Genomic DNA, 23,409 nt, shown 5'->3' with positions numbered 1-23,409 from the left:
GGCTCTGCATGGACTGCCATGAATGGTTGTATTGGAGAGGAGGCATCCGCATCTCCGTGAAACACAGTACTTGCATTAGTATGCTTTTCAATATTGGAAACACAACACACACTTGGGGTCGACGGCACAGGTACATATAAAGAGATAATTGCAAATGATGCATTGTCCAAAAGAATCAAGGAAAATCCAAATATGAACACATTTCATCGACTTATTTCAACGATTCCTTTACATCTGCATCATCTAAATGAGATGTTGTGATTGTGGTGGAAGCTCCATTGTCTCCCTGAAACACAGTACTTGGATTAGTATGGTTTTCAATTTTGGAAACATAACACACACTTGGGGTCAAACGCACAGGTACATATAAAGAGATAATTGCAAATGATGCATTGTCCAAAAGAATCAAGGAAAATCCAAATATGAACACATTTCATCGACTTATTTCAACAATTCCTTTACATCTGCATCATCTAAATGAGATGTTGTGATTGTGGTGGAAGCTTCGTCTTCTCCCTGAAACACAGCACTTGCGTTAATAGGGAAGAAAGTATAGCAAATGGAATCACGTTATATGATCACGCATGATGGAGCTGTCATTATCCATACCGCGTGCTGCTAAAGAATATCTATGGATGTTGCAAATGTAGTGCGCACTTCCGAAAGCTGTTGCGCCGATTCGTATACTTGAATGTCAGGCTCTGCATCAAGTGCAGGGGTTGACGCTCCATCAACTGCCTGAAACATAGTACTTGCATTAGTGAGGATTACAATTGTGAAAACATAACACACACCTGGGGTCGACAGCACAGGTACATATCAACGGCTAACCACGAATGAAACATTGTGTAGAACAATCAAACGACAAGAATTCCAGCTCTGATGATGATGCTCGATGGAGCTGTCAGTATCCATACCTCCTGATGTTGAAAAATATCTAGAAATGTTGTAGATGTGGCGGACGCTTCAGCATCTCCCTGAAAGACAATACTTGCATTAGTATAGATAACACTAATTATAACTGAAAACAAACACCAGTGGACGATAACTAAGGTGTATATCAATTGGAAAGCAGTAACCAAACATTTGGTAAAATAATTACACGATAGAATAAAACTATTACTTGAGATGCATAAAACAAGTCTGTAGCGGATTAGCCTAGTAAGATTACCTGATACGCGCTAGAAGTGGTTGATAACTGCGACCACGTCAAGGATGTAGAATGTTCTTGCTTCAGATTCAAAGGATAGTCAAGAAGTTGTAAAGGTCAATTAATGATTGATAATGAAATGCCAATATTAAAAATAGCCATGTAAGCCGACAGAATACTTGAAAAATGCTCAATACAGCACAGTTCCCTGTCCCTATATATATATATATATATATATATATATATATATATATATATATATATATACACACACATTGCGTTTGTGGGTTATGAAATCGAAAAAGAATATATTGATAAATGTCATTATTCAAAAAACTATACACTCATATCAATATCGAAATTATTACAAGGGATAGAACACCTACAATACCAATTAATCCATTCGGCTACACACTACCGCAAGGCCGAAAGCTAAATCCGGACACTTGACTCACCGTTGGCGGAATGTGGACGAATAGAGTGGGAATAGCGTTTTCGCGCAATTTCCGTGTCGTTCGCCGTTTATTCTTCTTTGTTACCCAAGAAGTTGTGTACATGTCCAAGGAAAAGTGCCGGCTGCAGATGCGGTATCTATCACCCCTCTTGTCCTCTAAGACTTGTTGAACTCTACTTTCCAGCTCATCCAGTGGATATCCGCAATGTCTGACCCATTCTCTTATTCGATCAACAGTTTTCGGGAATACATGCATTGTAGTTCCTTCAGATTTCGCATGGGTCTTCGAAGGGCAACCGCTAATCGAACAGGCAGGCATTGTTGATAAATCTGAAAAGTAAATATCGACATTATTATACAATCTTCAAGAGTAAAGATTTGATACAAAAGTAAATGAATCATACAATGATCAATGCAAGGTTTGTTTTGGTCGCAGGAACTATACCAGTTCATTATGTGCTGCTTAGTATTTGCATAAGTTGCAGAAATGTATACTTGATGTGACTGAAATCTGAACATGTGACTCGTCCCTTGGATGTTCTGTCTTGCACGAGAAGGAAACATGCTTACATTATAGACTGGACCCCCGAAGGATGCAATTCAATGACAATAGACACAGATGAAAATAAATAGATCTATTGATAGCATAGCAATGGAAACTCAAGTCAATACCAAGGAGACCAATGAACATAGCACTATTGTGTACTCTACTCGAAAATAGATAGAAATTTAAAAATCTGCGAAATATGACCAGGATACATGGCCTTACCTTGACCAACAAACAATTGGATTCAGCAAGCAGAGCAGTATGTTGCGGGAGAATAGGTGGATGGCCACAGGTAGCGCACTGATGGGTATGCTCTAAGCGGTCACAGAAGATCACGGATAGCACGACGACGAACAGATTAGCATAGATCTCAGTGGTTCCCAGGTAGCACGTTCAGGAGTTGACTTGCAAAGCACAAAGATGTTCTCATGAGACATATCGAGTGTTTTTTAAAGTATTAGAAACCGGGGGGTGTTTGTGAATGAATGACGTGTGTATGTCGTGGTATTAGGGGGGCGGCCTGCTTAAAGGGGAGGCCTGCCTGGAGACACAGGGTCTGAGGAGGCCATGTGACCGATGGCCCCTTGGCGTGGGACACCTTTTGAAGTGTACATGTACTTTGGCACCTTGGCCTTACGCGCCCCTGACAGCCCCCATGCCAGCGCGCATCCACCGGCGCGAACCGCCTTTATATCAATATACAGGATATCGCCTTTATATCAATGATAGCATATCGTTGCTTATCAATAACAAATGCCACATACCGGAGATTCTTGTGAGCACAGACCCACACTTCAACCGGTGTATTATAGTGGTCAAGACTGTATAATCCAATGGTAAATGTTAGTATAGATATATGTGTGACTTTTATAGAGACATAACCTACTGAAAGACTTTGAACAAGTGTGTTTTAGTGCATGCATTATCGAGAATATGTTATGTTAGCTTAGATAGATAGTGACCACCCTGCTTCACAGCAACCAGACCTTCACCCATTTGGAGCACAGATGTCTGACATCCATCCTTGAATGGAGAGACACTTGATTCATTTAAAAAATCGAGACAACTGTTAAAATATATGTGGTGTTTTATTTTGTATCTTATTTTCATGACACAAAAATACAAGACTTTAAAGATTATACAGGTCAGGTTGCAGCACAGCGAGAGAAAATCCCCTGTACTGACCGCTGTCACTCGGGAACGTTTCTCTAATGGCACGAACGGCACAGGCGGGTATCACTCTTCGAACGCGGTGTCCAAGCCTCCCGTGAAGCCACCATGTAAAGTAACGATAGGCCACCAGCTTGTACCACCTGTGAAAAGGAATGAAACAAACTGTTTTTAAATTACCAAGATAAGTTTAATAAACGTTTGTTGTCAATGACAATTCTTGTAACTAATGGCATTTTACACGGACAAATGCTATCTAGACAATGCACACTATTCAATGTCTTACATGCGTTACAATGATATGTAGATGTAATTTTGGATATAGTAGAAGACCATGAAATAGGAGTGGCATGACAAGCAGAGTATACTTACTCGTTACTCGGATTACGAGGACGAACAGTTGCTCGAAGTTCGTGCATAAGCACCATCATTATTCTCAACACGGCCCGTGTGGGGCAGGCTGCCCTGAAGTCTGGCAGCTCGGTGATGCATTGCGGTTGTGGCTCGCCTTCCGAAATGTAGGCCAGGCATCCCGAGTTTTCTCGGCAGCAGCAGTTCTCGTCCTCAGTTGGCATTAGCTCGTACCGATTGCATGTGCACCAGGTGGAGACGCCGTCCATTCGACTAGGCCCAGGCTCTTCATCTGTTGATACATCCTGCCAAATGCCGTCCGAATCCCCATCGTTTTCGCGTGCTTCCCTTTCCAGTAGTTCCTCCTCGGTATACTCGGGCTTGTACATGTAGGGCATTATTGTAGCCATTGTGTGTTAAACAAACTAAAATAATTTATAGCGGTGGTACTGGTATCTGTTCACACGGGCTACAAGCGGCAAAGGTAGCTGACCAGAGCACTGAAACGAGTCACAGAATACTCAAAGTAACACAGAGAGAGGAATGGAATCGAAAATCGGCTGCTGTGTGTTGTGAAACGGTCTGTTTATACTTATTGAGGAGAGAGGCGTCCTGCCATTTGCATGGCAACACGTCATTAGCTGAAGCGCAACGAATGTTGACACGAGACGTGCTTTGGCGTTGGGAAATGGGCGGTACGAGTCTGCTGATGACAGGCTCAGGGGCAGGGAAATTGATTTAGTGCCGCAAAAGCAGGTCAGCCAGGGCGATCAGGGAAAAGATGGGATTATCAGAAAATGGCAGCTCCCTGGTGCTTGTTTTCATGTGCGTTTAATGGACGAAAACTCGGGTAAGGTCCATAGGAAAGTTTTCTAAAATCGAGGCACTTAGGCTTAAAAAAACATGGCCGACCCGTAGGGACAATAAATATTTTTACTAGACCATGCCTTTAATCCTTTTATCTGTCAACACTAGTGTTTCTAGGTCCACTTGAGGACACAGCGTGTTCAGAGAGATTTCAATCACGCGGCTTAGTAGGCCCGTCTTCAGGACGATTTCTTTTCTTGTACACTCATTCATGTAACAAACAATGTTGCATCACATCCGTCTTTTACGCGTAGTATAAAGACACAGATCACATGACCACGCGATCGTCTTCTCTTTTGAAAAGACAAAGCACAGAACCACGCGGGGGTTTGCTGGAATCAACAAGTAAGTCATTATATTGCTTTTTCCCCCACGAGTTTAAATATCATGCAAGTCCCATGACTGCCTTAATTTCAAGAGACCCTTTTTAGCCCCTTCTGCATATGAACAAGATATTTATGATCTTATCTAACGGCTTATCTATGATAATGTTAAAATCTCCATCTAATAATATTGATCCATTGCCCATTTCCTTTAGAACATCCTCCAATTTTCCCAAACATTCATATTGGGCTATATTGGGGGCATATACATTAAAAAAATAATAAGATGTCTGTTTTCCACCTGCAGCCTTATTGCTACAAACCTCCCTTCTATCAATGTTCACTTTTTCCACGACTGTCACAGGTTTTTCTTAAATAGTATAGCTACTCTTCTAGAGTTACTATTAAAGTAACTGGAGTACTCTTTTACATACAAGTTATTTAAGATGTAATCTACTTTTTCTCATTGTAAATGAGTTTCTTGCAGTGGGATTTCTTTTTGCCTAGGAAAGCAAGTACCCTTTTCCACTTAATTGGGTTGTTTACCCCTTTCAAATTCCAGCTTAATACATATAGTGAGTCAGACATCAGGGATTGAAAAACCTGCACCTCACAAAAGTACCACTCAATAAATACATTGGCACACCCTCAATCAGTCTTGTATCCCCTAATGGAAACCGCCACCTTTCTGGAATCATAATCTGCACATAAGATGTGATGACACAGGAGAGTGAGCTTTCAATATGGGAAAACTAACACATTGCGAGCTTAGACGGACAGGTCTAAGCAAAAAAATCAAACTGAGACCAGAACATGAAAATCTGACATTGAATACAACCAACATACACAAGGTGTACAAAAGAGTGCACATATTTATCACTAGTAACAATATTTAAAGGTATCTAAGGTTTCAGCTTTCCAACAAATTATGCATTAATTATCCCAATGAAGCAAATTCATTAAATCAAAGTAGAGTGTACAGACCTCGTGTTGTCGTATTCTCTCTACAATGGAGTGGATATAACTCATCTAATAAGCCAAACTTAATATATACCCGACCTAAAAGTAAGCCTAAACATTCAACCCATAACATGGAGAACCTCTTATTTATTTATGCACGCTCTTGCATTTCTGTAAATAAGAAGAAAATTACTTGTCAGGCAAGTGTCAGTACAATTCAATAATCAACCTTCAACTGATAATCACAAACCCCTTAGGTTCATTAAATTCTGGAGCGTCAATTATATGAAGAGCACCAGTTTGCCCCACATCCGACCACCCGCGTTTGGACTGCAGTTCTATCTAGACAGCCTGTTAACAAAACTGTTTACGAAGTCAGGGATATGTCTGTATTTCAGAAGTATGGACAGGGCAATGTACGTTTGTTCTCTGCCCCTTTCTAAGCAACCGAAGCATCATAGACATGTCATTAACGAAAGAATTTGAACGGCTCTCATCTTATTGTTGGGTGTGTTACCCTTTACAGTTAGCAAGAATATTAAACTTCAAGTACATCCATTTAGATAATTGCACGGCCGTCATATTTCCGTAGTGATTATATGCATTGCGATCACGTGATTCTAACCCTTTCCCCTGCCAGCGTTGTCGGTGCGTTTGAACATTGCTGCTTAGAATCCACCTCTCGGGCTTGATACTAGGGTGAGGGCTCAAATGTATTCGAACCTCCCAGGGGGCCATGACGGACTCCAACTTTGGTGAAAATTACATCCGGGTATTACGACCAAGAATGTAATATTAGATAAAAGGACCTAAAAAGGTTTGCGTGATGGGATTCAATTAACGCTGTGAGTCTTTTAAAAATAACTGAATTTTTTCAACAAACTTAAACAAAAAACATATTTTCTTTTTTTTTTAAACACATTAATAAAAAATGAAACTATTAGCAACCAATTAAGAAATTAGATCCATTCGGGACACTTAAGATATCAAAGTGTCAGTGTCTGGGTTTTCTGTGGGTCTCTCTCTTCTCTCACATGCTGATGAGCATGTATAAAGTCCATAGCTTTGCTGTGATCCGTAAAGGTATGGATAACACCTTCCACAACAGTTTTAAAAATGGCAGGATAAACCATGTAATACGAAAATAGTTTTTCCTGTGCTAAACTATTTGCCTCCATAAAATGTTTTCTCTGAGCTACCATTTCCGTGCTATAATCATTAAAAAGCAGGATTCTGTGCTTTTCATTCCATCTTAGGTTGCCAAGTCCTCTGGTCCTTTTTAAGATCATCTCCTTCACAAGAAACCTGAGTGGCTTACTCAGAAATGCTCTAGGAGGCTGATCAAGTGCTGGTTTAGGGGCCAAGGAACGGTGAGCTCTCTCAATGTCCAGTAGATCTGAAGGGAGAGCTTCGGTAGCAACACTTTTTGCAGGAATTCCATGGGGCGACCAGTCTCAATCCCTTCAAGAAAGCCAGTTATTCTTATCTTAGAGTGTCATGAGTAATGTTCTTCTGCTGTGCATCCTCTAAACATAGAGGCAGATGAGAAATCTTATTTTCCAAAGCCTGCAGGTTGGCTTCTGAAACATATACCCTGGACACCAGGTTCTCTGGACACCAGGTTCTCAGTTCGCTTCATAACCAAAGCCTAGTCGTTTTTAATTTCCAGAACTGTGTGTTTGATTTTCCCAATAGACAGGACCACGCCGTCCATAATCTGAGTCACATAGTCTTCAGCAGACTGACCCTCGACAGGCAATCAATCCATCTTCTTTGACTCTTTTAGAGGGTTGGGTATCATTTTCATGAAGTTCAGTTGATTGTCCCTGTTGCCTGGATCTCCTAGAAGAAAGGGGTGGGGGGGGGGGGGGTGTTCCACCATTTCAATTGAGTCATCTTCAGCATGATTACAAAAAACAGGATCTCAGGGCAGGCGCTGAGCTCCCAGGCAGCCATCTCCTTCAGCTGTCAGTTCTAGAATTTACCAAGTGGCCCTTTGTCATGCATGACAACTCGGACCACACCTGGTTCTTCCCGTTTCTTTTTGAAATGGTCTCTTACAGAGTTCGCAAGTTTCCCTTGGCCATGCACAAGAATTGTTTTTTTCCTTGGGATTCTGGGACATGCAGTTTTTTCTTTCCGATTTGAAACTTAGGAAAATATATACACACTTGTCACACACTAGTTGCATTGTAAAAAGCATCACTATTGGTTTCTCAAGGGTTATTATCAAACGTAGCTCAGTAGATTGGAAACATGGAAACATTGCCATTCCAGTCACCATTCCCCAGACTAGACATTATGGCAGTGGCAAATTCTGTGGAGCCTAGATTTACACCAGCACTCGGGGCACTAAACTACAACTCCTGGAGTAGTATGGCATAATTACCCCAGGGTTAGCCAATCAAAGCAGAGCTGGCTACCGACCGACCGCAAACCCAGATGCAAGTTATACCTCTGCAGCCAACCTAGCCCTTCTTAACCATCAGCCCGGCTTGCAGAGAGAAGCGCTTCTTATTGTTCTATTCTCCTTTCCATGTGTTCCCTGTGTGTGTTCATGAATCCCCCTATCCACGGTTTTGGATTACCCTATAGGCTTTGATTTCTTCCCAGATTGGTGAAACGATATGACCTTTCCATTGGATTGTCTCTTTCAATCTCCTTCAGGATTGTGGTACTTTGGACTCTGCCCTGGTCCAAAAAGATGACTTTAGAGACCATGCTGGGGTCATCTGCTGATCATCAAACTACATTAGAAGCAATTCCCACATCATCAGACGTCATCACACTGTTAAAGTCATTAGCAAATGTCTCAGAATGGTGGGTGTTGATTTGTGGTGAGCTTCAGATGACTTAATAAATATGCTAACATATTTTAGAAAACGCTGTTCCTGATGCTTTCAGGATGACTTGCTGATCACTTTAAGAGATTGCACGTTTGTCCCTGATGATTTGGGGATTATTCTGGGATGACCTGCTGATTACTTCAAGAGCATTGCCATGAAACATGTTCTTGATGATTTGCGGATGATTTACAGATTTTTTCAGAACATCAGAGTTTGTAAGATGATATGCAGACTAATACAGATCGTCATTCAGATTTTGCGTAGTTGCACTTGTGCTGCATGAACCCCAATGTGGCAAGTGTAAAGCCTGAGACTAGGTTGGGCCAAAATGAAAGCCAGAGGCCTAAAGATAGCATGCACCCCCTAGGTGAGAATACTTTGCCATCCCAGTCAAAAGAAGGAACCCAGCACACTCACAATCAATACATTTCCATGCTGACTGCACCAATATATGTCAGTATTCGCATGTATTTATTTATTTTATTGTTTGCTAGGTGTTTATACAATAAGAAAATACAGTTTTAAAGCGCCCACGCGGCAGGAAAGGAGGGAGGGTGGGAAATTAATTACAACCTAATATTTAAGAGCAGGATGAGAGGTACAACCCTACTATGCCTTGCAAGTATTCAGAACGTGCAAGTGCAGAAATGAAGAGGGAAGAGGGGGTAAGTGCTGGGGAGTCCGAGCTTGTGAGCGAGTCATGGACAACGTGCTAGGAATGTTGAGTGCTGCACCGCCTGGGTCTCGGGAGGTGCAAAGTGCTGTGGCTAGACAGAAGCTGGGAAGAATTGGTGTGGGAGGTCAAAGCCCCGAAGATGCACAAGGGCCAAGGACACTGATTCAGCAACTGTTGTATTAGCAGAAGAGAGAAGGAGGAGGAATAGAGGAAAGTCTTGAGTTTCCATAATTTGAGAAGATCCTGCTCAAGGCGCAGGGGGAGGCTATTCTAAAGGAGGGAGCCTTCAGAGGAAAGTGAGCGACCCCCTGCCCTCTGTTTAGCAAAACACGTTACACACAAAGAGTGCTAGAGGAGCAAAGTGGTCTAGAGGGAGAATATTTAGTGAGATAAAGTTGAAGATAACCCCGGGCCCAGACAGCCTTGTGGGTGATGCAGAGGGATTTGAATTTAATCCGTGCAACAACCGGGAGCCAGAGTATGTTTTTTAGTGCAGGAGAGATGCGGTCCCTGGGCTTAAGGGACTTCTTGGCAATGTCCTGAGTGTGAGGGAGAGGGGTCGAAGAGGACTCCAAGGTTTCTGGCTTCAGTTGAAGGTGCAGGGGGAGGGCCCAGGAGGAAGGCCAGAGTGAGGGGAAGAAGGAGGGAGCAGGGGTCCCAATGAGAAGGATCTCAGTTTTACAGGCATTGAGGCAGAGATCATTGGAGACACACCAGGACCGGATGGCAGATAGGCAGTCTGGGATGATGGAGGGTGCAAGAGGATCAGCAGGGAGTCTGAAGAAGAGCTCTGTGTCATCTGGAAGTTGGAGGAGAAAGAGGAGATGAGGCGTGCAAGGAGAGCAAAGTAGATTTTAAAGAGCGAGGGTTGAGAGTATAGAGCCCTGGAGGACACCACATGTGGAGATGCAAGTAAGAGAGTAGAAGGGGCCAAGGATGACTTGGAGGAGTGGTTAGTGAGGAAAGAGGACAGCCAATCCAGTGCTCAATCCAAGATACCAAGTTTATCGTGCAGCCTTTTAATGAGGATGGAATGGTTAACTGTGTCAAATGCAGAGGAGAAATCAAGAAGGACAGCTGGGGAGTTGGAGTCCAGAGATGCGAGCAGTTCTTCACGGGTGTTCAGAAGAGCAGTTTCTGTGCCTCTGCATGCACGTAATCTAGATTGATGGTCGGATGGTCGTGGAGGCCACCAACAAGTTCAGTGTGAGAGTTAAATTGAGGCAAGGCCAGCTTCTCAAGTAGCTTCCGTGATGGAGATAGGGCAATAGCTGGCAGGGCAGGTAGGGTCAGAGGAAGGTTTTTTCAGGAGTGAGCACACAAGGGAGTGCTTAAGGGGGGGATGGGACGATCCAGTGTAAAAGAGTGATTGCAGAGATCAGCAAGGGCAGGGGCAAGAGAGCCAATATTATCCTTGATGGTCCTGGATAAGCAAGGGGAGACCTGTTTAGAAGACACCTTCATGGAGCAGACAACTACGGTAACTTCTTTAGGAGGGTTTGTGAGGGTGAGGGGGATGGGCTTTGAGGGAGTGTTGAAAGGGTGGTCAAAATGTCCTGAGTTTTGGTGGCAAAGTGTGAGGCCAGTGCCTTGCAGAGGACCTGGGAAGAAGAAGGGGAGGAGACTGCAGAGGGGTAGGCTAGTTCCCTGCAGATTTTGAAAAGTTCTGCCGAGTTATTGGATGCGTCAGAGACCCGTGCCTGAATGTGGGCTCTTTTTTCGTTGCATGGATGAGGAGTCTGTATTGCCTTTGGAGCAGGCAGCAGGCCAGTTTGTCAGAGGATGAGCCTGAGGTTAGCCACTTCCGTTCTGCTGGCCTGCACATTTGTTTCAGGGCTGCAAGTTCGGTGTCGTACCAAGTGTTACGCTTTGAGGCAGGTTTCAGATGGATCCTCACGACGGGGGCAAGAATGTTAAGAGTGATGGTGATGGAAAGATGGAAGTTGCTGAGGGCAAAGTCAGAGGTGGGGGCAGGCAGGTGGTTTGCAGTCTTCAAAAACAAAAATCGAAAGAGGATGTCCACTCAAGGAACACAACTCACACCTCATGTCTCGCCACAAGAAAGCGGAAAGCCAGAACAGACAACAGAAATAATAAGAAACCAAGCCACTTGGGAAGGCACCGACCAGCATGATCCCACAACCCCAACATCCAAGATGGCCCAAGGAGACATACAAATAACAGAGCAAAGACAGATAACATTGCTCGCTACCTGTCCACATACGACAACGTGGTAAAAACGGCACAGCAACAATGAACCGACATCCAACAAGTGTCACAAATACAGACCCAACCAGGACACCAAAATGAACACGACAACCCAGTCTCCACCATGGACAATTCCTCAACCAGATCAAGGGACAAGTTGGAATCAATCACACTCTACACACCCTACAACACCAAGACTGGAACAACAGAGCTGTAGTGTAAAGACTGAGGAGGGTATCTGTACTCCTGCCCTCTATATGGCAGAGTATAAGCATAGGAGCACCTCATCCAAGAATCTCTATATGGTAGAATGATATGATATGATATTTTATTTATATCGCGCTCATACACAGGTGTTTCAGAGTGCGACCAGGCAAAGGGAGTGGAACAGTGGAGAACAAACAAAACAATCTTACTAGGCCCAGTGACATTGAGAATGTGCAAGTGCATGGGGAAGGGAAAAAGGAGGAAAGTGCATGGGAGGGGGGAGAAAATGGAAAGTGCAGAAGCATAAGAGAGGACAAGATAAATAATAAGTGAATAAATAAATAAATAAATACAGTGAAGAGAAACAGTGGTAGTGCAAGCCTGTGCGGGCCAAGTGCAAGGTTAGTCAGATAGGGAGTATCTGATCAGTGCAGTCGAAGAGTGGGGGGGCCTGTATGGGTACAGATACAGTTGGAGGTAGAGGAGCGAAGGGCTCTAGAGGGGAGGTATTTACGGAGGTATAGTTGTATGTAATTTGGACCCAGGCCCCAGAAAGCCTTGTGGACAATGCAGAGGGTTTTAAATTTAATCCTAGCAGCCACATGGAGCCAATGAAGGGATTTCAGAGCTGGAGAGATACGATCCCAGGGCTTGAGGCCAAGGACAAGTCTTGCAGTCCTGTTCTGGATTAGTTGTAAAGGGCGGAGAGTGGAGGCAGCTAGATTTAGAAAAAGGCCGTTACAGTGGTCCAACCTAGAGAGAATCAGAGCTTGGGAGACAAGGAGCTTCTGAGGGAAGGAGAGGAAAGGAAGAGTACCTTTAAGGAGGTGCTGTAAGAAGTTAGACTTTTTGGAGGCATCAGAGATGTGTGCGGAGAAGGAAAGTGTGGAGTCAAAGATGACCCCAAGGTTCTTAGCTTCGCTGGTAGGGGCAGGAGGAGGGCCAAGGGAGGCTGGCCAGAGAGTGAGGGGAAAGGGTGGAATGTACGAGCAACCAAGGCTTAAGCTCTCAGGAGGTGATGCGGGCTAGAAGTGCAGTGTAGTTCTCAAGCCCCCAAAAAAGGAATGTCCATACACTAGGTTATGTGCCAACACAGTTCTTTATATGTAAATAAGGTTCAAGATCTACATATCTCAGTAACACACTTTGTACTCTAGCAATTCTAATATGGCAAATATATACAATGTCTATGTGGTGCCACACTTAACTATTAACTCCTTTAAAATGCATCTACTGCTGACAGTTATAATGGCATACAAATCATATTACAATGTGTATCAGCATAGATCATAGGAAGGAAAGTTAGTTTCAACAATGGTAGAATGGTTCTCTTGCTACTAAGACACAGCTCTGGGTGAGGATCCCCCAACCTGGGCAACCTGTAATAAAGAGCATTAACAAGCCCAGTCCATTAATGTTTAAATAGTCTTGTTTTCTAGTCAAAATGTTCAACTACCCCAATGAACCAGAGTTGGAAGAGTTTCTTCGATGGATCCGTTGAGAGTGGACTCCCTTCAAAGCTGGAGCCACAGGGCGAAGAAATGTGAGCACTTGCGTCGAGACTTCAGCTTCGACCTTCGTGGTGCTCTTCGACGATTGGTCGTGGAGGTCCTGTGAAGACGAGGCGTGTGGTGCACCTTGATGCAAAGTGTTTGGTGCTGCAAAAAATCAGTGATGAACGTAGTCCCGGCAGCGGGCGTCAATGGTCGGGACTCGACCACGGCTGGATTTCGGATCTTCACTTGTCAGCGTCTTTGTGGACTTCGGGTGGTGGGAAACCCACCGGCGGACCTTCCTCCATCGTCCATGACTTCTACTTTCTCTGGCGGGACAAAGGAGCCGATGGTGATGGCAAGGGAGCCCTTTGTTTAATGTTCTTAGGCAAGGTGGAGAGGTGTGGCGCCGATCATCGAGCAGCACGGCGTCAAGCTGTCCCTGCTTCTGGGCAACACGACTCAATGGGCTTCCAGTGGTCAGCCAGTCAGACAGAAGGGCATTCATGCAGGCAGGCAGCCAATCAGGCTCACAGTGCATTCAGGCCATCCACTTCCACCCAGACACCCATAACAAGGAATGTGGATTGGGCCAAGCACCCAGCCTTTCAGCACACCACACTGCAGTCATGTCAGCTTCAGGCAGGGCGGTCTCATTCATTGTGTCATCCACACAGAAACCAGACACCTATAACATGGAATGCATATCGGTCACAGTCCACTCACACAGGTCCCACCCCAATGGTGCACCCACAACATACAGTCAGTGGGAAGGCTCCAGCCAGTCTGGTCTGGACTGCCCCACAATACCATATATGGTGCTTCCACACAACAGCCAGTCAGGGGAAGAGACAAGTCAGAGCTTCACAGTTCTTGGGGGAAACAAGGTAACAGGTGAAAGAAACCAAGAGGCCACAGGGGCCATCTTGCCTTCTATCAGGAATCCACTGATTCCTATGGCAGGGCCTGGGAATCCCAAAATGGAGGATACTCAGAGCACCTGTCAAATTTAGCATGGAGCTGCCACCAGCCCATATCCTGCTCTGTGGGCCACACACACACGTGTCCAGGGTTGTACCCCCATACATGGATGCCATGAGGGTATCCCAAGGGTATCTGTTCACCACAACCAAAAAGAGGAAGAGGTGCACTGCCAGGAGGCCCAACTGGACGCTGTGCAGAAAACAACACAGAACACACATAAGGGAGTACAGGACAAGGACATGGACATGGACATGGAGGCTCTGCCCCTCCAATGCATTTCCAGCATCACAGGTAGCTACCCTCTTTACCACTCGGAATGAACCGGAACCAACCAACCCAGCCATAAACCTTATCGGTCTACTCAACAAAGAGACTGACCAACAAATAACCACCCCACCCAAAAGACTCAACCAGGGAAACCCCACCTGGAACGGAAAACCAACCAACACCACACCGGTCAGAACAAACAATACTAACAACAACCCGAAAGGGAAATCAATCAAACTACACTGCAGCCTCCTCAACGTTAGATCCATGGCAAAACCACTCAACAGAAATCCATGACCTCCTAAATAAGCAAAGGAGGCGCAGATGTGCTCTTCCTTACAGAAACCTGGCTATTAGACAACTATAAAGCCATCGCGAACGAAGCAATACTCGATAATTATAAATTAATACACGCTAACAGAGAAAACTGAAGAGTAGGCGAAATCGCAACTATACACAAAGAACACGTCCGAGCAACTCAAATCATCACAACCAAAATGGAAGACTATGAATCCATCCTCATCAAGATAGAACTCAACGACCAATCCAAGATAGTATTCCACCTGACCTACAGACCACCTTCTTGCAACCCCAACTATGCAACAAATCTAGCGGACGAGGCCGCCATGCTATCAACCCACCGACAATCTAGTAATTCTGGGGGATTTCAGCATATGGTTCGAAAAAGAAAACTAGTATACAGCAAACTCATTCTGCGCAAGGCATGAATTAGTTTTCAAAAATTGATAAGCAGAGTTTGCTAATTAAAGTTGTCTTGATTAGCAAATACACTCATTTGATTAGCAATGTTGTACTCATTTTTATGTCACCAGATTTTATTTGGATCCAAAGATAAATGAGCATCAATACAACATTTTTGTGTACCTCTGAAGAAAGATATTAGTGAGACGAAACAGGCCTTGCAAATTCTTTAAAATTCCACTAGACCTGCAGGTTAAGTAATTTAGTTCACCTACTCGACCTAAAAGAAATGCACTCAACCCATAGCAATGGGTGACAAAAATAAAAACTGTAAATGCGCTTTCTGCAAAATGGCGCATGCCACCACAGACACACTGTTTGGCACACTGCTGTCACCCAGAAGCCAGCTATGCACAGTGAAACCTATTTGACATTTACCGTTAAAGTAAATGTTACTTTCGAACAGCCCCTGCAAATGGTACTCGCCATTCATAAACTCTACTGGACTATGCAAATGGACGAGTAGACTCTGCAAGCTCAGGCCGAGTGTCTGTAAAGGGTTAGCTGCATGAATGTACACATAAATAAATAGATATGATGAAAAGGCTCTGCCAGCTCTCTCCCACAAGTGCTTATATATAATGCAATCATAATCAGAGGAAAGTGTGCTCTGGAGGCTAACTACCGTGTGTGGTATTGCAGAAGATGTGTCGATGTACAGTCTGGATAGAACTATTGATCATTCTTTTGCATAAACATCTAGTAGCCTTGTGTATTCATTATGTAAGAGGAAAGAAAGTAAGAGACCAAGCAGAGCAAGATGGTGTGGCAGAAAGAACTGGTCAAACTAGGTGGAATACTGTAGTTTGCCGCCACCTCACTGTGAGGGTAACTGGTATAAAACCGCTCATGCATTGAGCACATGTTGCACAGATAAATGCAACCAGCAATTCACATAACAAGATGTGCCATTTAAAGCAGTTGGCTGTGTGAACATGTCCTTTTTCAAAGGTGTTCACTAATCAATGTGCTGCATCTTCTTATCCAACAAACAAAAAAATCCCTAAACTTTAGTGCAAGGCATGGAGACAATGCTGTGTTTTACAGAAGCAATAATGTAGTTCTGCATTATGCAACAACTTAAATTGTTAGGAATGGAATTGCATGACTGTTTTTAATAAAGTTACACATACTGGTCTTGGCCAAAGAGAATATATCTATGCCATAGAGGGTATAGTCGGCTTAATAAAAGTATCATACAGATTACTTCTGGTTTTCAATTATTGCCTAGCACTCCCACGCTGGCCTTTGGCATTAAGAGCGAAGGAGATTATTATTGCACTGTCTCCCCATTAGCCCCTTTAAACTTGCAGTGAACAGAAAAGACGGTGACGAGAGTCAGGGAGGAATTGAGGGTGAGCAGTGCTTTTATTGAACAGACTAACTTAAATAGCTAACTTTGCTACACAAGTGTCAATTTCATTAGCAAACCTACAAAATTGCATAACAAACTGCTATGCGAGACTGATTATTTTATGCCTTGCTGCGCACTCCTGGAAACCTTGCAGTTCAAGCAAATAGTAAATGGATCCACCCACAATGCCGGACACGCCCTGGATGCAATTTTCTGCAGGGAAGGAATATGCGCACCTGCCCCACCTACACCAATGGTGTGGAGACACCACTACTTGATACCATTCTACATCACACCTCAAACCCGCCTACCGGCTGGGAAGGAAATCCTCTGAACCTGCAAGAAAAGAAACTGGAACAACTTGGACCTAGAGGCCCCAACAAACCTTCTAGACGCAACCGTCCCAAGCGAAAGAGATCCCGCTGATACAAGGATCACCAAGGCCCTTGACCAATTAGCACCAGCTAAAACATTCAAGGCAACATCAAAAATAAAACTGGCAGACAAATGGTTCACAGAAGAACTGAAAAAAACAACTGCAAATGGAAACAAAATGGAGAGGCCAATACATCAGACAGGACAAAATAAAATAACAACGACAACTCAAACTGTACAAAGCAACAGTCCTCAAAGCAAAAATACTCTACGCCACAAGAATAGAATCGGTAAACAATCCACAGAAAGAACTCTTCAAAATCATCTGAGAGATAAAAAAAAACAAACACTCTTCCTGTCTTCCTGCAAAGATTTCATCACCCGTACACAAACACTTGGTAACAACATCACCAACCATCTGAGAGCATAAGATAAGATCCAGCAACGACCTACAAATAGAGGCAAAACAATACAAAAAAGGGAAATACACCGTTCTCACGTCTAATTGCTAACTCCTGGGACAACATGCCCAAAGTAATTAGAACCACAAAAGACCACGCCGCCCTCAGGAAACTGCTCAAAACCTGGATATTCAGTAGACAACCTAGAAGGGACACCAGCAACAACAACACAGACTAACAACTAGAGAGGAGACGAGAGTAGCCAAAGAACTGCAAACAAGAACCTGGCTAGATACCGTCAAGCGGCATCCAAAGGGCCGCTGCAGAGAGAAACCACAACAAACTGACCAACTTTACTAACCCTCTTCCCTTCCTGCATCTCCAACATAACTGACACCTCTACACAAATCTTGGACTAACCACACTCAAATGATACCGAGAACCATTACTATACTGACATCCAGAGTGAACCACCCACATAGCCCAATACCATCTAAAATGTAACAACACACCAAGATGCCGGACTACCTTACATCTACGACCACCTGTGACTCGGAATCCCTTATGGACACTATCTAACCAATGCATACAACCAACCCATCGTAACCACACAACACCAACACAAAACACTAGCACACACTCAAGGCATGGAATCTTACCCATATGGTTACAATGCGTGAGGCCACTCACACATTACCACACACAAAACAACATTCACAGACGCCAGTTCCTCCTCATTCTGAACCTTTCCTCTCACTGTTTTCCCCACTAAACCCTCCAAAGGGGACAAGATGGCGAACACCATTCAATAGCAGCAGAGCATGATGCGAGCAGTACTGTCCCAATCATTGCAAGAGGTGAAGGGGGACATAACGAAACGAGAGGAGCGGTCCATTACTTTTAGAGTAGGCACTGACACTGAAGACAGTACACGTCTGCAATCATTAGCCAGAGCAGGTATTAAAAAACACTAAATGGCCCAGTAGCCTCACACCACCAAAAATGTATATGGCGTGGTGGCTAGCAGAAGCATAAAGAATCCCCAGCACACGATCTCATACCAAAGAAGTCAAAGTTTATTCGGTTGTAAAAACAAACAAAACATTGACTCAGGAGCAACTGTGACTCCTACAACTGCGAATTGTTCTACTGTAGTCATTTACACCAGACCACGGCCTGTGTAGTAGCTAAACTGCACTTACTGCATCTGCGAGCATCCTAGAGCCTGTACTGTAAATGAGCTTCGGAGCAGCTACTGTGTCTACCATATCAACAACAGACTGCTCTGTGTAACTTCAAAACCAGTCACGTACTTACAATTTTTATTGCAACATTTAATAAGTACAATACAACGAAATTCAGGTACTTCAAAGTGCATTTCCAGAGGTTGCAAATTGGCTCCTCTTACCAATATAACAACAAAGGGGTGACCACGGTCTAAGTTAAAGGATGCTAAAAAAAAAAAAGAAAAAAGGCTTATAAAACTCACTACAAGATCTGGAGCGCATGCACTCACCTAATGCTGCCTGAAGCCTGAAAAGGTGCCTTTGGTAAAGGAAGACCTTGTGTTGCTTTCACTTTCATTTGAAACCCCTATTTAAAGTCCATATGAGACCCAATGGCATTGTGTTTGTTTAAAAGTTTGCCGACAGTTTCTGAAACGCCTTAAAGGTGTAACTTCGTATTGTACGTATTTCTGAAATGACGTTACACGTAGGAGGTCTACGTGCCCAGGAAGGGAACTATGGAGGAAGGAGGTCTCAAAGCCGGGAACGGGCAGGTATTTATTTTATATTGTGTATTTAAGAGGCGTTTATACATTTCGAAGCGCAAAGTATATTTAGGTGCCTCTGGGTTTGTTTTGCCGATTTTCATTGCAGCAACCGCAGATCTTTCTTCTTCTTGGCTGGTAAATATTATTTCGTCCCCCACCCCAACAGAAGTGATTCATGGCCGAACGTGCATACCTGCCTATATTTGAAATTTCAAAATTCCTGAGATTTATGCCCCGCCCCCGGTCACACAAAACTCCGCCCACTTTCACATGGCTTCGCCCACAGGTCAAAAAGGTAAACTGTCGTGATGTGACGCCAAAATTGTTCAGTTCAAATTGAAGTATGCATATTTCATTAAATTGCCTTTTCACCACCACCCAAATTGCATAGGACGAAAGGCATTCCCCTTCCTCAAATCAACACGTTAAAATGTGCACCAACCAATACAAAGGTTTTCCCTGAATTTTGCAGTACCGAAATTGGACATGTCACCTTAGTTGTTTTTCATCAGGCCATGTAGTGCAGTGGTGAGTTGTCCAGCCTGCAAACCTAATGGCTGTGGTTCAATAATAATAATAATTTGGCATTTATATAGCGCTACAAACCCTCAGGTACTACACGCTGCTTATTATTACCCACGGTGTGTGGTGCTCATTTATCGACCTCGAAAGGATGAGTTTGGCCCCGCCTGGATTCGATCCTGCGTTAACAGGCTCTGCACGGGTTTCAAAGCGAGCGCTCTACTCGCTGTGCCACTTGACCGGCTCAATGGGGCTGAGTCCACCCTAACCTGAGCAAAAGAAACAAGCGTTCGCATTGAAAGTCAGCAAAAAAGAATTAAAGTTTAAGCAAATTAAAAAACGCACGTTATTTTGCTTCAGCTGCATTCTTTTTGCCGATGTGCTGGAAGCGGTAGAGTAATTGCTGCAGAGACAAAGCCACACTCAGGCAGGGAGTCCGAGACGGCACAGTCCTGCAAGCATAACAAAACAAAAAACAAAAAAAAGCAATCAGTGAAAGCTGTCCCCCACCAAAATTCCTGAGAGTCCACGATCTTTCCCGGAGACCCAGAGAAATGGTTAAAATTCCTGAGTCTCTGGGAAAAATCCAGAGGTTAGGCAGGTATGTGTAAAGAGGTGCTGACGCAGTGAGTTTCTGATAAACTTGAAGTTTATTGGTGCGGGTCCGCAGGCAAGTCCTCCCACAGCTACACCGCCAACCAAGCTCTCATGAAGGTAAACAAAGAGCATGGTTCACGCGACACAGCGTTCTGAAATACATAATCACTACTTATCTCTCTCCTTAAGGAAACAGCAAATATATAATCATAGATAAAGATTAAAACAAAATAGCCACATAACGTTTAAAATTAAACAACACAATAACCCTACAATCAACACCTGAAGATGTGACTCACAGAGAAATAACTTCAAATAAATTTAAGACACATAGTCTTTCATCCAGACAGGCTTGGATCTGGACCTCTGATAACAACCCAAACTGTTTTGAACACACTCCTCCTCCCTCCTTACCACACCTTCACTGTCCTGGCCTCCTGCTTCCATACCACTTCTCACTCCATGTGCTCTGGCAATCTTCCCTTTCAACCATACTTCTCCTCCCTCCAGGATGACTACCCCTTTCCTAACAGCAGATATTCTGCGAGGGCCTATGTACTTGCTGTCCAAACATTTGTTGACCAATATAGGATTACCTCACATACACCAACTATCCCACTTTCCAGTCGCAATCTTTTACCTTCTCACAGGAATCAAAACTAGACTTATTCTTGTCCTGACTCTCCTTGACATATTTCATGATTTGCACTCTGTCCACCTGAACCACCTTGGCCATTCCCAACCATCCCAGACACAGCTTTGTTCCTGGCTCCCTATCTTTGAGAGATGCAAAAGGTGAAATCTTAGTCACTGAGTGCGGCGTGGTCACATAGTTCCACGTCATGAATTTCAACATCTCTCTCCATGGCTGTTTCACCCTCATAGCCAAACTGCAAACCTTCCTTCAAAAAACGATTAACTCTCTCCACCAGGCCATTGGCCCTGGGGTGGTGCAGTGCTGTCTTGACATGCCTAATTCCAAAGCTGCTGAGAAATTTTTTCATTGCCAATGAGACAAACTGAACCCCGTTATCCGAAACAAGTTCAGTGGGCACACCTTCTCTAAAGAACATTTTCTTTAAAAATGCAATAAGTTGCTTAACTGTGACCTCTCTTACCGCTTCCCATTCAATCCATTTCGTGTGAAAATCCACCAGCACAAACAAAAACCTCAATCCACCTCCAAAACCCATAATGGGTCCCATAATATCCACAGCAACTTTAGACCATGGTTGCTCTGGCACTGGGTTGGGAACCAAAGGAAGTTTCCCTTGTCATTCTAGTTTTGTCACTCATTTGACAAACCATGCAGTTCTTCATCCACCTTTCCACCATCTTGTCAATGCGCTGCCACAAGAAATTTTGGCCTAATTTTCTCTTCATTGCTCCTTCCCCTGGGTGACCCTCATGAGCCAGCTCCAAAAGAGTCTACCTAATTGACTCCGGAAGAACGATACATCGTCCTCTCCTCGGTTTGCCCTCATGTATGTTCAACTCCTCCTTGACTTCCCACCATATGTCAAATCTCCTATCCAAACTACTCTTATGGGGCCATCCCTTCACGGTCCATTATTTTATGAACTTGAGCTCTTCATCAGAATCTTCCCCCTGCAACCACTTCTCTTGAGCAACTGCCTCATTAACTTCAGCTACCACCGACTCTTCTACTGTCTCATCCTCCACCATCTCAGTTTTACTTAAAGGCAATCTAGAAAAGCAGTCTGCTACAACATTTTTCTTGCCAGGCAAAAAACTCAGGTCAAAATTATACCCCTGAAGACCTAATCCCCACCTGCTTATCCTAGGCGAGCCCAGAGCCCACCTCCCACTCTCAAACAACTGCACTAATGGCTTATGATCAGAGCGAACTACAAATTTTAAAGTGCACAACGGCCCAGAACATGGCTAGTGTCTCTCTCTTGATCACTGAATATTTGGACTCCGCCCCTCTCAATGCTCTTGAAGCAAAGGAAATAACTCTCTCCTTATCCAATTGTACCAACGTGGCCCCCAACCCCATCAGACTAGCATCTACAACCAGAACTGTTTTGTCCATGGGATTAAACCTTCCAATAGACGGTGCTTTACTGATTGCTTCCTTGATACTTTCAAAAGCCGTATCACACTCCGGAGACCACTCAAACTTTGACCCTTTTTTTAGTATCATTCTTATGGGAGCCGACACCACAGCAAAATCCTTGACAAATCTGTGGTAATATTCTGCAAGGCCTAAAAAATCCTCACTTGGTCTTTGTCACTCGGCACAGGAGCTTTTTTCACGGCCTCCACCAAACACTTTTTCGGTCTCACACCCACTTCTTCGATCTCATGTCCCAGATACTCCACTTTCTCCACCGCAATCTTACACTTGTCCCTCCTCACAGTCATATCAACCTTTGATAATCTACCCAAAATCTGTTTCACAACCTCATCATGTTCAGACTTTGAACTCGCAAACACAAGCATATCATCCTGGAACACCACAATGTTCTTCACACCCTCCACAACCTTGTCCATCACCCTTTGAAACACGGCCGCTGCTGAGGCAAGGCCGAATGGCATCCTCCGATACTTAAAAGTTCCAAAAATCGTAATGAACGCTGTCAAATGCTGGCACTCCTCCTTCAAGGGAATTTGATGATGAGCCTGAGAAAGGTCAATCACGGAGAATACTCTGGCCTTATCGAGAGTCGATAACTTGTCACTGATTATCGGCAACGGGTGCCTGTCCACAAGGATGTTCCTGTTGATGTCTCTCATATCAACACAAAGTCTTATATCACCATTTGCCTTTGCTGCTATGACGACTGGTGATAGCCATTCTGAACTCTCACTTTCTTCGATAATCCCTTTCTGCAATAAGGACTCAATTTCAGTCTTTAGTCTCTCTCTCAGATCATGGGGTATCGGCCTCACTTTATGCACTTTGGGGACTGCTCCTGACTTCAAGTGAATCTCATGTTCAAAACCTCTAACCATCCCCAATTCTCCCTTAAAAATTGTTGGAAACTCTTCTTCCCACTTGTCACGAATCTCAGCTACAGAAACTGGATCTTCGGCACTTGCTTGTATTCTGATACCAAGTTTGCGCTGTTCCTCCCAGCCTAACAAAGACGAGCCT

General features: G+C 44.0%; 1 protein-coding gene across 1 annotated transcript in view; it reads right to left on the bottom strand.

The window, feature by feature from the left end:
- CMC1 (C-X9-C motif containing 1) overlaps positions 1-19,008 on the bottom strand; it is a 475,420-nt gene extending 456,412 nt beyond the window's left edge. The window contains exon 1 of the mRNA XM_069648783.1: positions 18,912-19,008. Within this exon, the coding sequence (XP_069504884.1) occupies positions 18,912-18,979 (68 nt within the window). The 5' untranslated portion in view covers positions 18,980-19,008. The remainder of the gene's footprint in view (positions 1-18,911) is intronic.
- Between the last annotated feature and the right edge of the window lie 4,401 nt (positions 19,009-23,409).

Source organism: Ambystoma mexicanum, chromosome 2q, assembly GCF_040938575.1.
Source record: "Ambystoma mexicanum isolate Mex_15411 chromosome 2q, UKY_AmexF1_1, whole genome shotgun sequence".
Classification (NCBI taxonomy): domain Eukaryota; kingdom Metazoa; phylum Chordata; class Amphibia; order Caudata; family Ambystomatidae; genus Ambystoma; species Ambystoma mexicanum.
This window is presented reverse-complemented; position numbering and strand designations above follow the sequence as displayed.